This window comes from Ahaetulla prasina, chromosome 3 (genome assembly GCF_028640845.1).
Source record: "Ahaetulla prasina isolate Xishuangbanna chromosome 3, ASM2864084v1, whole genome shotgun sequence".
Lineage (NCBI taxonomy): Eukaryota > Metazoa > Chordata > Lepidosauria > Squamata > Colubridae > Ahaetulla > Ahaetulla prasina.
In genome coordinates, this window is record NC_080541.1 from 1005377 (window position 1) to 1018302 (window position 12926).

Consider the following 12926-nt stretch of genomic DNA (forward strand, 5'->3'; position numbering starts at 1 on the left):
GCCAGGGTGGGTAGGGTGGACTGGACAAGGGAAGGGTATGTGGCAGCTGCGGAGACAGAAGGCCAGGCACAACTTCCATAAGCGGTTGGGGAGGGATAGTTGGGCATGGTTTTGGTTTGGTCACCTGAAGGGATGCTTATGTTTCAGAAGCCCTGCATTGGGGGGGGATGCATGCTTGGGGCAGGCTGGCTTAGACGGGGAGAGTGAGGGAAAGCCCTCGCCCCTTTTGAGAAAGCAGGGAGGGGGCAGCAGCTGAGGAAATGGACAAAGCCGGCTTTAGGTTGGAAGTGGGGGGGGGCTGGCCTTGGAGCAGCTGCTGTGGACAAGTGCAGGGTGGTCGGGGGCCCGGAGGACGCCCCTGACCCGCTCTGCCTAGGAAGAGCCGCGAGAGGCCGGGCAGCGGCCGCGGAGGAAGAACGGGCGTCAGACAGCAGCAGCCGCACACAAAGCAACGGTACACTGATGTATATGCAGAAAGAGCGGACAAGCGCGGGTGCCGACAGGCGAAGAGCAGCGCCGGGGCCTGGTCGGCCGCCTCTGAGGTCCGGGGCTGCCGCGGGGCGCGCGCATCGCAGCAGGCAGCAGCCCGGAGCGACTCTGAATAAGCTTTAATGGCTCGTCCGGCGGCGGTAGTCCCGGGCGTCGGGCCGAGTGCTGCGCCGGGCCGGGCGGGCGTGGCTGCCGCCGCGAGCGGGCCGGGCGTCGGGCGGGCGCCTCACGGGCAGGGCGTCATGCTGTAGAGGGAATGCACTTGCTTGGAGAGGCTGGCCGAGGCGCTGCCCAGGCCGGCGGCGCGGGCGGGCGCCTTCTCCCCGAGCCGCTTGCTGGTCACGTAGGCGCTGGCCGAGAAGCCCGAGCCGGGCTTGCGGAAGTTGGGCAGGTGGTGGAAGGGCTGCAGGCTGGTCAGCAGGCTGGGCCGGTAGAGCGAGAGGCGCGGCGGGCGCTCCGTCTTGCGCGGCGAGGGCAGCTGCAGCACGCAATTGGCCGGCGTAACCGGCGGGCTCTTCTTCTCAGCCTTGGCCCGGGGCGGGAAGGCCCCCGCGGCCGAGGAGGCGCGCGCGGGCGGCAGGACCTTGCTCTCCTTGGCCGGGCCCTCGGTCGGGCTCTTGGCGGGGCTCTCGAGGTCCGGCAGCTGGGCCGTAGGGCCGCCAACCTCGCCTGCAACGAGACGGGGCGAGAGGAGGGGAGGGGGCGCCCGGTCACGGTGTGGGACCACTGCCGGTCCCGTCGAGGGTGGGGCTGGCGACCCCGGCCCTCCCCGCCACCGACTGGCCCTCGAAGGAGGCACCCGAGGCTCATGGGGCGGGAGGTGTCCCTGCTGACGGCTCCTTTGCCCAGCGGGACCCGCGGCGGCTTGTCCCAGAGGCGTCGCTCTCCGGCCAGCGGACAAGAGACCCTCTGGACGCCTCTCCGGTACCTGGTGCCGTCTGAGGCTTCTCTTGGCCCAGGGAGCACTCCGGATGGACTCCCATGGAGCTCATCACCCGGTGGAAGATGGCCGAGGTAGCCGGGAGCATCCAGCGGTGCGTGGCCACCTGCTGCAACCCCAGGCGGGCCGCTGGCTTCAGCTGCAACAGGCCCTCGATGAGATTCTGGCATTCTGGAGAGAGGGAGGGGGAGGAAGAAGACAAGCTTGGCCACCGCTTCCCATCTGCTCATCCTGGGAGAACCAGCTGTCGGCTGACCTGGCAGCTGGAATTCAGAGCTAGATGACTATGGAGATTCTCCCCCATCCAGGTCACAGTTGTCCCAAAGATGCTTTCCAAAAGGCAACTTTCTCGGTTGAAAGTCCAGCTGCCTTTTGGAATTCAGGGCCTCCCCAGTGCAGCTGCTTGTTGTTGTTTTTTGTCACAACAGTATACACAAACAATTGTCATAGATAAAACAACATATCTTGAAGAATATATATATATATATATGTAAAAAAAATATGCATCAACTATATTAATTTGATATAATGAAGGGAACAATAGGACAAGAACGGTAGGCACTATTGTGCTCTTATGCACGCCCCTTCCTTTTGCCTTTCAGCTGTGACGTCTCACAGGCAGAACCTGCTCCAAAGCACAGACCAAGCCAAGTCCCCTCCCATGGAGGTCAGATGTCTCTGAGTCACTCTGTTGTGGGGCCCTGCACTGTGTCCTCCCCCCTCTGAGGGAGCTGTTGCTAAATGTTAGCTGACTGAGGGGGAGAGAGGGACTCTGGCGGGGTGGGGAGCAGCAGTTGCCACAGGATCTTCCTGCTCCCACCAAATGTAATGACCACCAGGAGTCGTGGCAGGACTGGCCAGAGCCTGGCAGCCTGTCTGATCCTCTGGCCCTGCAGCCCCCTCCTTGGAACTGAATTCCTGGACTTTAGAGGACCCCAGCAGACCAGAGCCCTGCCCCACTGCCTCGGGGCCAGCTGCCCTCTCTCCCCTGCTGCCGTCCCTGGGATTCGCTTCCTTCTGGTTTTATGGGGGTTGCCAAGGACCAGGATCACTTGTGGGTCTGAGCCCAAACCCACCCTCTGGCAGCAGAGGGAAGAGCCAGCGGGAGACACACTCTCCTCTACCAATGCTGTTGTGTGCGGGCACAAGTTGAGGGCCCAGTCAGTCATTCCCCGTTTATTTGGGCAGGCGGGGCAGATGGGGATGAAGAGCCTTCCTGCCTCCAGCAGAGCACCTGGGGGTGGGTGGGTGGGGTGAGATGTCCCCTCGTACCTGGCGAGATCGGCTGCCGGAAGGCAAGGCCTTGCTTGATGACGTGGATCATCTTGTGCGGCTGGCGCTCCTTGAAGGGGAGCTTCCCTGTCACCATGGCATAGAGGATGACCCCACTGCGTGAGAGGAGAGGGTCAGGAGGGGCCTCTGGGTCAGCCTGGGCCCTGGTCACATGTGGCTCCACCCCCGCTGTGCTTACAGGCTCCATAGGTCAGCCAGCTCCCCATTGTATTTCTTGCTCATGAGGATCTCAGGGGCGGTGTAGGCCACAGAGCCACAGAAGGTGCTCATCAGTGAATTCTTCAAGGAGTAGCGGTTGGCAAAGCCAAAATCTGCAAGGAGGGGGAGCTGTCAGCTTCTCCACTGGGCCCTGAGCCCAGTCCCCCACCCCAGGTATAAAAGGGGCAGACTAGGAGAAACAATGGTGCTTGGCAGGATGCAGATAGTGGGAGAGAGGTCTAAGCGAAACTCAGAATAACAGCATTACAGAATAACAGAGTTGGAAGGGACCTTGGAGGTCTTCTACTCCCCTTATTCAAGCAGGAAACCCTATACCCAGTGGTGGGATTCAGCCAGTTCACACTGCTTCGGGAAAACCGGTTGTTAACTTTCTGAGCAGTTTGGTGAACTGGTTGTTGGAAGAAATCATTAGGGCAGAGAACCGGTTGTTAAATTATTTGAATCCCACCACTGCCTATATCATTTCCAGACAAATGGCTGTCTAATTTCTTCTTGAAAGAGAGGTTTGATGGAGGTTTTCAAGTAGAGATTGGACAGCCATTGATGGATCCCCTACAACCTCTGGTGGCAAGCTGTTCCACTGGCTAATTATTCTCACTGTCAGGAAATGTCTCCTTAATTCTAGGTTGCTTCTCTCCTTGATTAGTTCCTTCTGTTGCTTTTTCTTCTGCCTTCAGATACTTTAGGGAATAGACTGACCCCCACTCCTCTTTGGGGCAACCCCTTAGATACTGGGAAGCTTCTGTCCTGTCCTGAGATGATAACTCAACTCTTGAGATGTTAAGCTAGACTGGTGAGGATGATTAGGGTGCCTTTACGTTTCCCACGTTTACAGCACTTCACAGACTAATTAACTTCCTTTGGGCCTGGATCTTGCCTTGCAAATGGCCAGGGAAAGACCAGGTGGGAACTAGCCTGCTGAAAGGAGAAACTGCAGGCTCTGATCTCTTTGCCCAAAAGATGTCACTGAGGCAGGAAAGCTGCTCTTGCGTTTAAAGACAACCACAGCTTGATGGTTGCCTTTAAAAGCAAGATGGTTGTCTTGATGTCTATGACCATCATTTGTGTTGTAAATGTTGTACCTTGATGAAGGTATCTTTTCTTTTATGTACACTGAGAGCATATGCACCAAGACAAATTCCTTGTGTGTCCAATCACACTTGGCCAATAAAAAATTCTATTCTATTCTATTCTATTCTATTCTATTCTATTCTATTCTATTCTATGTAGGAAGCCCAGATCGTCTGGGCTCACCTGGGGAGGGTGCCACATTGACCCCTGGGGCTGCTCTGCGCAGTTCTGTAATCCTGCTCCCTTATTCTGCAGGTGGCAGAACGAGTCCATCTCATTCTCCTCCCTACCAGGAAGAAAACTCACCTGTCAGTTTAATGAAGCCACGTTCATCCAATAAAATGTTCTCACACTTCAAATCTCTGGGGGGAAGAAGAAGAAGAGTCCCATTTTTTGAGCAGCATGGATGCTTCTTCCCTTGCTTATTCAGCCAGGACAAGAGACAGTCTGGCCCAGGATTTGGGTCACCCCTGCCTAGCAAGCATCTTCAAATGTGGCCAAGGGGGGGTTCTTTCCCACTGCAACTTCTCAGGAGCTGGAATCCGTGGGATGCTGCCCAATGAACAATCTGGATTTTGGTTTATGAGCACACACAACTTGCTTCATGACCACTAAAAATAATCCTATAATCCAGTGGTTATGTGGTGACTTGGTTTATGACCATCATGGCTTGCGACCAAAATTCTGGGCTCAGCTGTAGTTGCAAAAGAGATCTACCTGTAGTCTTATCCATAACCCTCGACTCTACTTCTCTGAGCTCAGATTCATCACAGAATTCTTTTTAAAACAATTCAAATTTGACTATTTAACTCCTCTTTGGCATAAAGAGATCCTAGCTGTCCTGAATTTCTGTGCTTTTTAAAACATTTCTGATAGTGGTCTCCAACAAATACTAGATTAGAATCTTCCACTAAAGCAGAGTTTGTCTCCCAGTCAGTTGCTAAAGTTCCCATTTATCTGTAAATTTGTCTTTGTCTGGCAATTACATGAAACAATCTGGAGAAAAGGCAACCTCTTAGGCGCCACCTGCACTCCGTGATGCTCTTCCTCCTTATGTGGGATTCTTTTCTGCGTAGAGATTTCCAGGCCGTGGGCTGATGTCCTGGGACCAGATGGCTGCTCCCCCATTAGAGAATGATCTCACCCCTCTGTGGCTTCTCAAGAGTCCTGCTCTAGGTTGAAGCCCTGAGCAACAAGAATTGTGCTGCCTGCGGTTGCTTCTTTCACTGGGTTCACTGCCTGCCCCCCATGGCTGTGGTTCCCAAGAGGATGCCAACCAATCCTGACCACTGCCTGCTGCTGATCTGGAGAGGTTTCTGGCCCTGGAGAACACCTGGCACATACCACCGTCTTCCCCCACCCTGCCATGCATCTCTTCCTTCTGCCCGCCTGCTTGTCTCACCTGTGGACAATGCCAACATTGTGGCAATGGGCAACAGCACTGACAATCTGTCGGAAAAGCCTGCGTGCCTCCTCCTCCTCCAGGCCAGGGTACTCCCTCCGGTCAGATGTGGCGTTGATGTGCTCCAGGAGGTCCCCCCGGGAGGCCAACTCCAGCACCAGGTAGGTGCGCTTGCTGTTCCGATACATCTCATAGAGCTGAATCTACAAGACAGCCAAACTTTCACTGAGCATGGAGCCAGGGAGCCCCCTGCCTCCCCCTCGTTCCACATTCGCCTCCTGGCGCATAGTGATGCGACCCTGATGCTCTGATCCACCAGAATCCCTGTTGCTTTGGGGGTTCATGGTTCAGGCAGCAGCAGCATGTAACAGGATGGGAAGGGAGTTTGGAGATCTTCTAGTCTGATGAGGTTAGTTGTTCACATAAGGACAGAGTAGTTGTGTTCTCTTCAGTGACTGCATGCTGGCAGAGCACCCATCACAGGAAGCCATCACTGAAGAGAATTCGTCCTCTTGTCCCTCTTCTGCACAAGATGTTCTTCTGGCCTTGGAGGAACCTTTGCCCCTACTGGATTTCATGGCCTGCTGGAGCCCAAGACAACGACAGCTTTCCCTGGCAAAACGTTGCTAATTAGGTGACCAGCAGCACTGGGACTACCTCGGGGGAAGCTGTGGTGGTAGAGGGGCTGGGGGAGGGGGAGAACATTGCTGTGTGTGCAGTGGGCATAACTCAGACGGGCAATTAATTTTCCAATGAGAAACTTGGATTGCTGTTGGTGGGTTGGAGGAAAAGGGCTGTGGAGAGGCATAGGCCTACATGTATGCCCATAGGTACATTGCAAAAAAATAGCCGCCTTCAAATAAAAGGAATCTCCATGGGACAGCCAAAGGGCCGGATGTGGCTCAGGGGCAGTGAAATACCCAGGTCTGGTATAACAGGATATTTTCTGAAGGCACATGAGCCGTGTAAAGCGGCCCAGAGGCCAAATGGGAGCAGTTTCCCTCTGATCCTGGACTTCCAATTTATGCCACTCTGATCCCTGTTCTGCAGTTAATGGGTGAAGAAGGATCGTCATGAGCAAGCAGGCAAGAGGCCTGTTGGTGCTCGGGATGCCTCATTATGGGGTCCAGCAAAACCAGCTCCTACTGTTGGCCTTTGGTGGCTGTATTGAGCCTGGCACCCCAGGCTCACTTCTGGCTCTTTCAGAAAATACGATGTGCTGCGAATTGGATCCCATCTTGTGTTGCAAGTGCTGCCCCTTTTGCTGTTGGGGGTACTTGTGGTGCTTTACTCAGAAGAGGCCCATCAGGGTTGGGGGTTCCCTTGCAGAGACTCACCACATTTAGGTGCTTGTAAGTAACATTCAGGGAGTAGATTTCTCTTGGAAGGAACTTTTTGGTGTATTCCACAGGTGCCTCTGCTGTTGAAATTATCTTTATAGCAACCTGCGGGAAGAGGAAGCAGAGCGTGAAGCGGGCACTGGGAAAAGTCCTTGGCCATGGAGATTCAGGGCTGATGAACGCTGCGCCACTGACCCTGCAGGACCTTCCTAACCAGGGTGTGCAAGCGTCATATTGGCTTCGGCGGCAACAGGAAAAGAGAAGAAACAAGACACCATATTAAAATAATCAAAATGGAATGCCATCATTTTCAACAGTAAAGCGAATTACCAAAATATTTAGGCAGTTTAAAAGCTTAGCAGTTGCTAGCAGTCCATTTAGCCCCCTTCTGGAGAGGTTCCTGATCTGTCAGTTGAACACACACCTTATGCTAATAAGCATAACCAATGCAGGTCGCCACACCAGGTAGTGGAAGGGTCTCTGGCAGAGCAAGCTGCTTGCTGCCTCTCTCTTCCAATGGACCTCCAGCTTCTGCACGAACTGGAGGAATGTATCTTTCTGGCATGGAAGGTGGCAAAGCCATCCCTGATTGGACCAAAGGACATTCACAAAGGGGCCAGTGTAAGAGAGTGATCTCCCCTGCTGCATACAAGCAGCATACGTGTGCATGTAGTTTCAAAGATGCTTTTTCAAAAGGCAGCAGGACTGTTTTAAGAACTGTTCACTTTAACCCCCAGAATTCAAAAGGCAACATTCAATTTTCCAGAATTCAAAAGGCAATTTTCAAAAGGCAACTTTTAAGACCTGTGGACTTCAACTCATGCTGGCTGGGGAATTATGGGAGTTGAAGTCCACAGGTCTTAAAGTTGCCAAGTTTGGAGACTCCTCTTTTAAACGATGAAGAATCAGCTGAGCAGTCAAGGCCAGCTCCCCTCCGGTTCTGCTAGGATTTTCCCCTGTGGGGCCAGTCCATCCATCTCCCTCTTCTCACTCCCTGCAAAATGCCAGGGCAGAAGGTGACTGACTCTTTCCTTCCCTTTGTCTGCACTGGGATCAGGATGGATCTAACCAGAGCATATAAACATTTGTTAGATCAATTCTTGAATACAGCTCGACTGTCTGGAACCCAGACCACATTTCTGACATCAATACAATTGAAGGTGTCCAGAAATATTTTACAAGAAGAGTTCTCCACTCCTCTGATTACAAAATACCTTATGCCACCAGACTTGAAATCCTGGGTTTAGAAAATTTAGAACTCCGCCACCTTTGACATGACCTGAGTTTAACTCATAGAATCATCTATTACAATGTCCTTCCTGTCGAAGACTACTTCAGCTTCAATTACAACAATACACGAGCACACAATAGATTTAAGCTTAATGTTAACCAATCTTGATTGCAGAAAATATGGCTTCAGAAACAGAGTTGTTAATGCCTGGAATGCACTACCAGACTCTGTGGTCTCTTCCCAAAATCCCCAAAGCTTTTTTTTTTTTCATAAAAAAGTTTTATTTTTACAATCATGTCAAACAACTCATTCAATGTACAGTTATATACAATTAGTCGGGCTTGCCCAGTCACCACCCCCCTTTTTAACACTCTTCCCTCTACTACCTTCTTTTACTTTCCAGACCTTCCTCTCCTTCTCTTATCTACATCCTCTCCTCCCTCCACCCTACACCTTCCTTCTCCCTCTTCTACCCCTCTTCCTTCCTCTTCTCCTCTTTCCTACCTCCTACTCTCTCTTTTCTCCCTCCCCACCGCTCTAAAATGGTAACTGGGCAGACCCGACCCTGCATTAATTATATTTATACATCTTCAATAATCCCTGTATATTAACCATCACTCCATCTCTGGCCTCAACCCCCCAATTCCCAGAAATCCCCAAAGCTTTAACCAAAAACTATCTACCATTGACCTCACCCCATTCCTAAGAGATCTGTAAGGGGCGTGCATAAGAGCACCAACGTGCCTACCATCCCTGTCCTAATATTCCCTTTGATTGTATCCAATTTTGTATAGTTATTACATACTTATGCTTATATATATGCTGATATATTGTATAGTTATTTCATGCTTATGCTTATATATACTGTGTGACTAAATAAATAAATAAAAATAAAAATAAAATGGATCTACTCCAGCCTGTGGGGATCTGGACAGAACAACCATTGACACAGGTGGGCAGGATCCCCAATTTGCCTCTCTCCCCTCATCCAGAACCACCTGGGACATTCCTGTTCCAGTCAGATCATCTCCAGCCATTTTGGAATCGTGTGATCATGTCAGCCACCTCTAACACCATGTGATGTAACAGATTTCTTTACTTTAAATGCTTTTATGCCACCTCAGTCATCTGATTCGAAGCAGCTTACGAGTAGCAAAAAATATGATGCAATAATCCTCCTTATATGAAAAATGACCACAACCTTATTGCAGTGACTACTGTGTGGTAGATCATCCCATACTTGGGTAAAAGCTCCCTTGGCAGGAGTCATGCAGGGGAGGCTGGTATACAAGCCCCTCATTGCCTTGCAGGCACTCTCTGGGGATCCAGATTCTATTCATGTTGGCTTTGTGCCATGTCCACATCAATGCTTCAAATTTAACCTGGAAATAAACTGGCAACCCACCAATCTCTGGACCATCAATCAGCGGGAGTGATAAATCTATGATGAACCTGGGGAGAAAGCAGGCTGAGTTCAGGTCAGGGCCAGAGGGACTGGACAATGGGCCAGTTCAAAGAATCTGGGATGGGAGCTCAGAGAAGCAATAGAAATGGCCACTGAAACTCTTTGATGCCCCCTGCAGATCGATTTGGATGAAAACATCTCCAGAAAAGCACCTCATCACACGCCAATGACAGAAAATAATTCCGGGTAGCAGGCGGTTCACTCTGGGGTGTTTTTCCCTCTGTTGCACTCACTGCAGCCAAGGCGTAAAAGGATTCTTTCTTGACCTGGCAGGACAGGCGGGAAAGCCCACCACAGCCTCTGAGGGGAGGGGGCTTTGCATGCTGAGGAGCAGCCCCTCCCACTCTGGGCATCAAGTCCACCAGGGCTAAAATAGCTGCAGATGAAAATTCATAATTTCTATTGATTCCTTTTTTAACAAGACCTGATGTGCAGAACGGTTATTGATAATCTTTCTCCTGCCTTTTTATAAAGTTGCCCAGGAGTTCAGTAAGGTTCTGGGGATCAAACTGCATGATGTCAGCCCCCACAACCACTCCCACCCCCCAGAATTATGGCCCGTGAGTTACCCTTGTGCGAAAGAGTACAGGCAGCCCTCAACCCACAACTGCAACTGACCCCAAAATTTCCTTTGCTAGGTGAGACAGTTAAGTGAATTTTACCCCACTTTATGACCTCTCTTGCCACAGCTGTTAAGTAAATCACTGTAATTGTTAAGTGAGTAACCTGGCTGTTAAATGAACACGGCTTCCCCATTGACTTTGCTTGTCACGAGGTCACAAAAAGAGATCACGTGATCCCGGGACGCTGTAGCCGTTATAAATATGAGTCAGTTGCCAAGGGTCTGAATTTTGATCATGGGGATGATGCAAAGGTTGCAAGAGTGAAAAAGATAAGTCACTTTTTCAATGAGGTTGTAACTTTGGACAGTCACTAAATGAATGGTTATAAGTCAGGGCTTACCTGTAACCCAAATGAAATTGTATTCTGGCCAGATTCCTGAAGCCATAGGACTACCTGAATTTCAGTTTGAAATGGTGGTACCCAGCACCACAGAATCGGGGAGCCCCATCAGAATCCTTTACGTGAGAATTCTTCTGTTGCAGAGATGCTCCCCCTTCAAGATGCCCTCCATTCCACCTTAATTGCCCACCTTGGCCGAAGGGCTGGGAGAAGGATCTGGAGATGAAGGATCTCAGTCCTGAAAGCACTTGGTTCAAGAAGGCCTTTTGGAAGGAGGATCTTGAAGGGGAAGGGAGAGCCAGTCCACAGGGCCAGGAAGTGAGAGTTTTAACCAAGAATGAAGGGCAGCAGCACCACCTTCATTTACTGAATGGCCGGAAACTCCTCCATAGACTGAATAGGTGTTCTGTTGAGTTGTGTTGACTGTCAGTGGCTCACAGAGAGACCTCCGGGAGACTCGGTCCCAACCAAGTTCTTTGGGAAGTCCAACAGTGCCTCCCCTCCAATTATGAGTCCACCCCCTCCTCCTCCCCATTGTCCTACTCTTCTCTTTCCATTACGTGTTAAAATATTACATAACTACCCATAGATCAAATCTGCCTTTGTCACTTATTGAGAGAAAGTGGGTAATGGCAGGAGAGATGGTAGTGGGGCATAAGCTGGAGGGCAGCCTCACCTGGGCCAGCCCCTCCCACTCCCTTGAGCCCCCCCCTCTCCCCCCTCCTGGGGCTCACCATAGAGTGCCTCTTATTCCTGAGGTCTGAAGCCAGCTTGTAGTTCTGCATCATTTTCTCCTGGGTGGCGTAACCCAGATAGACTTTGGAAAAAGCCCCTGACCCGATTTTTTTGGAAGAGAGGAGGTAGCCATTCTCCTTGCTTTCCCGGACCTGCTCCAAGAACGTCCTCCTGTCGGCCTCGCGCTTCGAGAAGCTCTTCATGGCTCCGAACTGGCCCAGGAGGGGGTGGCCCGGCGGCCGGGCTGAGAGGGTTGCTGGAGGAGGGGCTGCCGCAGGGCTGGGGGAGAGGCCGGCAGAAGCACAGTTCAGACAAACACATCAGCTCTGCAAGGGGGGCAAGCACAGCGTGTGGGTCCTTCTTAGCACGGCGCCTTTCTCATCTTCTGGGTGGGTGCTGCCACTGGCCAAGCACAAGGAGTGGCAGCCCAAGGGGTTCCTTGTTGCTCTGGACAGAAGAGTTTCCACAGTGACCGGCTGGCCCAGGCATTCCAGAGGCAGCCTTCTAGAACCGAGGCACAACAAGCAGTTGTAGAACTTCGGATCTCGGGCGGGGGGCCACAGCTGCACTGGGTCTCCACCCCCCACCCTTGCTGGCTGAAGGGCCCTTGGCACAGAGGCCGTGGGAGCCCGTCTCGGGCAGAGTTTCACAGAGGCTGGGTGAGTCACAGACTGGATTTATACATCTTGCTAAGCTGGCAGGGGTCCTCTCTAGTCCTGGTATTCAAGCCACAAGGGTGTGTAAATTCAGCCCCCGCGGTTGGCTTGAACGTCAGGATTCTGTATCTTCTGCAATCCCAGCCAAATGTGAGCTATTCCAAAAATCCGGATGGAGGAAGTTGCTATTTTCCCCTTCCATTCAGTTGTGTCTGCACAGTTTTTCAGAAGGGGTTTGGCCATTGCCTCCTTCCTATGGCTCAGAGGGAATGACTGGCCCAAAGTCACTCACTTGGCTTTGTACCTAAGGTTAGGGTTAGAGACTAGAACTCGCCATCTGCAGGTTCCCAGCCCAATGCCTTCACCATTATACCAAGCTGCTCTCGTGGCTGACTTGGCTCTGAGCTGCAGAGTTGCACCAAATCTTTAACCTGGACACACCTCAGTGGGATTAGCTAATCTGTGAGTACTGCCTTTTATGAGCCTCTCCGGAAGCTTTGCAAAGGCAGGAAAATCTGTCAGGAATTCCATCAGAAGATGGGAAGGGATCTGGCCCTTGAGAAGAGGAGAAGGCGGTTTAGAAAGACAGCCTTGAAAAGTGGGTGAGACAAGCAGGATGTGAGTTAACAGGAACAAGTGTCAAGTTCTGCACCTGGGGAGAAAATATGAATTTAGAATCATGCTGGGCACACGTGAAAGAAGTCACAAACTCAACGGGAACCCCCAGCACAAGGCATCGATTAAAAGGCAATGCTGCTCATGTGGAGTCCGGATGATGGGAAATGATTGTCCCACTCCACTCTGCCCCTCCCCCTTGGGGTTGGGGCCCAGCCCCCCCCCAGAGGATGGCAACTTGGGATGGTGAGGGAGCTGGAAAGTGGGAGGAGGTGGTCTCTGGGTGACCTCAGAAGGGAAGGCCTGGCAGGTGACAGAGAAGAGAGCAGCCCTGGGGAAACTGAGGCTGCAGAGCAGTTCAGGGAAGAAGACCTCCAAGGCCTCTTCCAATTCTGTTATATTATTCATTACCTAGAGGCTGGGAGCTACACAGACAGAGCATGGACATCAAGCAGAGACTTAAGGCAGGCAGTGGTCATCTGGCCATAAGGCTGCAGGCTCCGGTCC

At 51.8% G+C, this 12926-nt stretch overlaps 1 protein-coding gene across 1 annotated transcript; it reads right to left on the reverse strand.

Annotated features, from left to right (window-relative positions):
* Positions 1-272: 272 nt before the first annotated feature.
* LOC131196360 (testis-specific serine/threonine-protein kinase 5-like) lies at positions 273-12926 on the reverse strand. The gene is made up of 10 exons (XM_058179104.1): positions 12831-12926; positions 12246-12456; positions 11148-11652; positions 6752-6859; positions 5415-5617; positions 4319-4374; positions 2901-3033; positions 2702-2817; positions 1418-1600; positions 273-1158 (listed from the first exon to the last, which is right to left on the reverse strand). Exons 3-10 carry the CDS (start codon positions 11349-11351, stop codon positions 716-718), a joined length of 1446 nt encoding a protein of 481 aa, XP_058035087.1. The 5' UTR covers positions 11352-11652; positions 12246-12456; positions 12831-12926; the 3' UTR covers positions 273-715.

Coding starts and splice junctions, on each gene's coding strand:
- LOC131196360 (XM_058179104.1), bottom strand. CDS start 11,351: ATGAAGAGCTTCTCGAAGCGCGAGGCCGACAGGAGGACGTTCTTGGAG. Junction 6,860..11,147: donor GGAATAAGAGGCACTCTATG/GTGAGCCCCAGG, acceptor CTCTTCCCGCAG/GTTGCTATAAAGATAATTTC. Junction 4,375..5,414: donor AATGTTGGCATTGTCCACAG/GTGAGACAAGCA, acceptor TCTTCCCCCCAG/AGATTTGAAGTGTGAGAACA.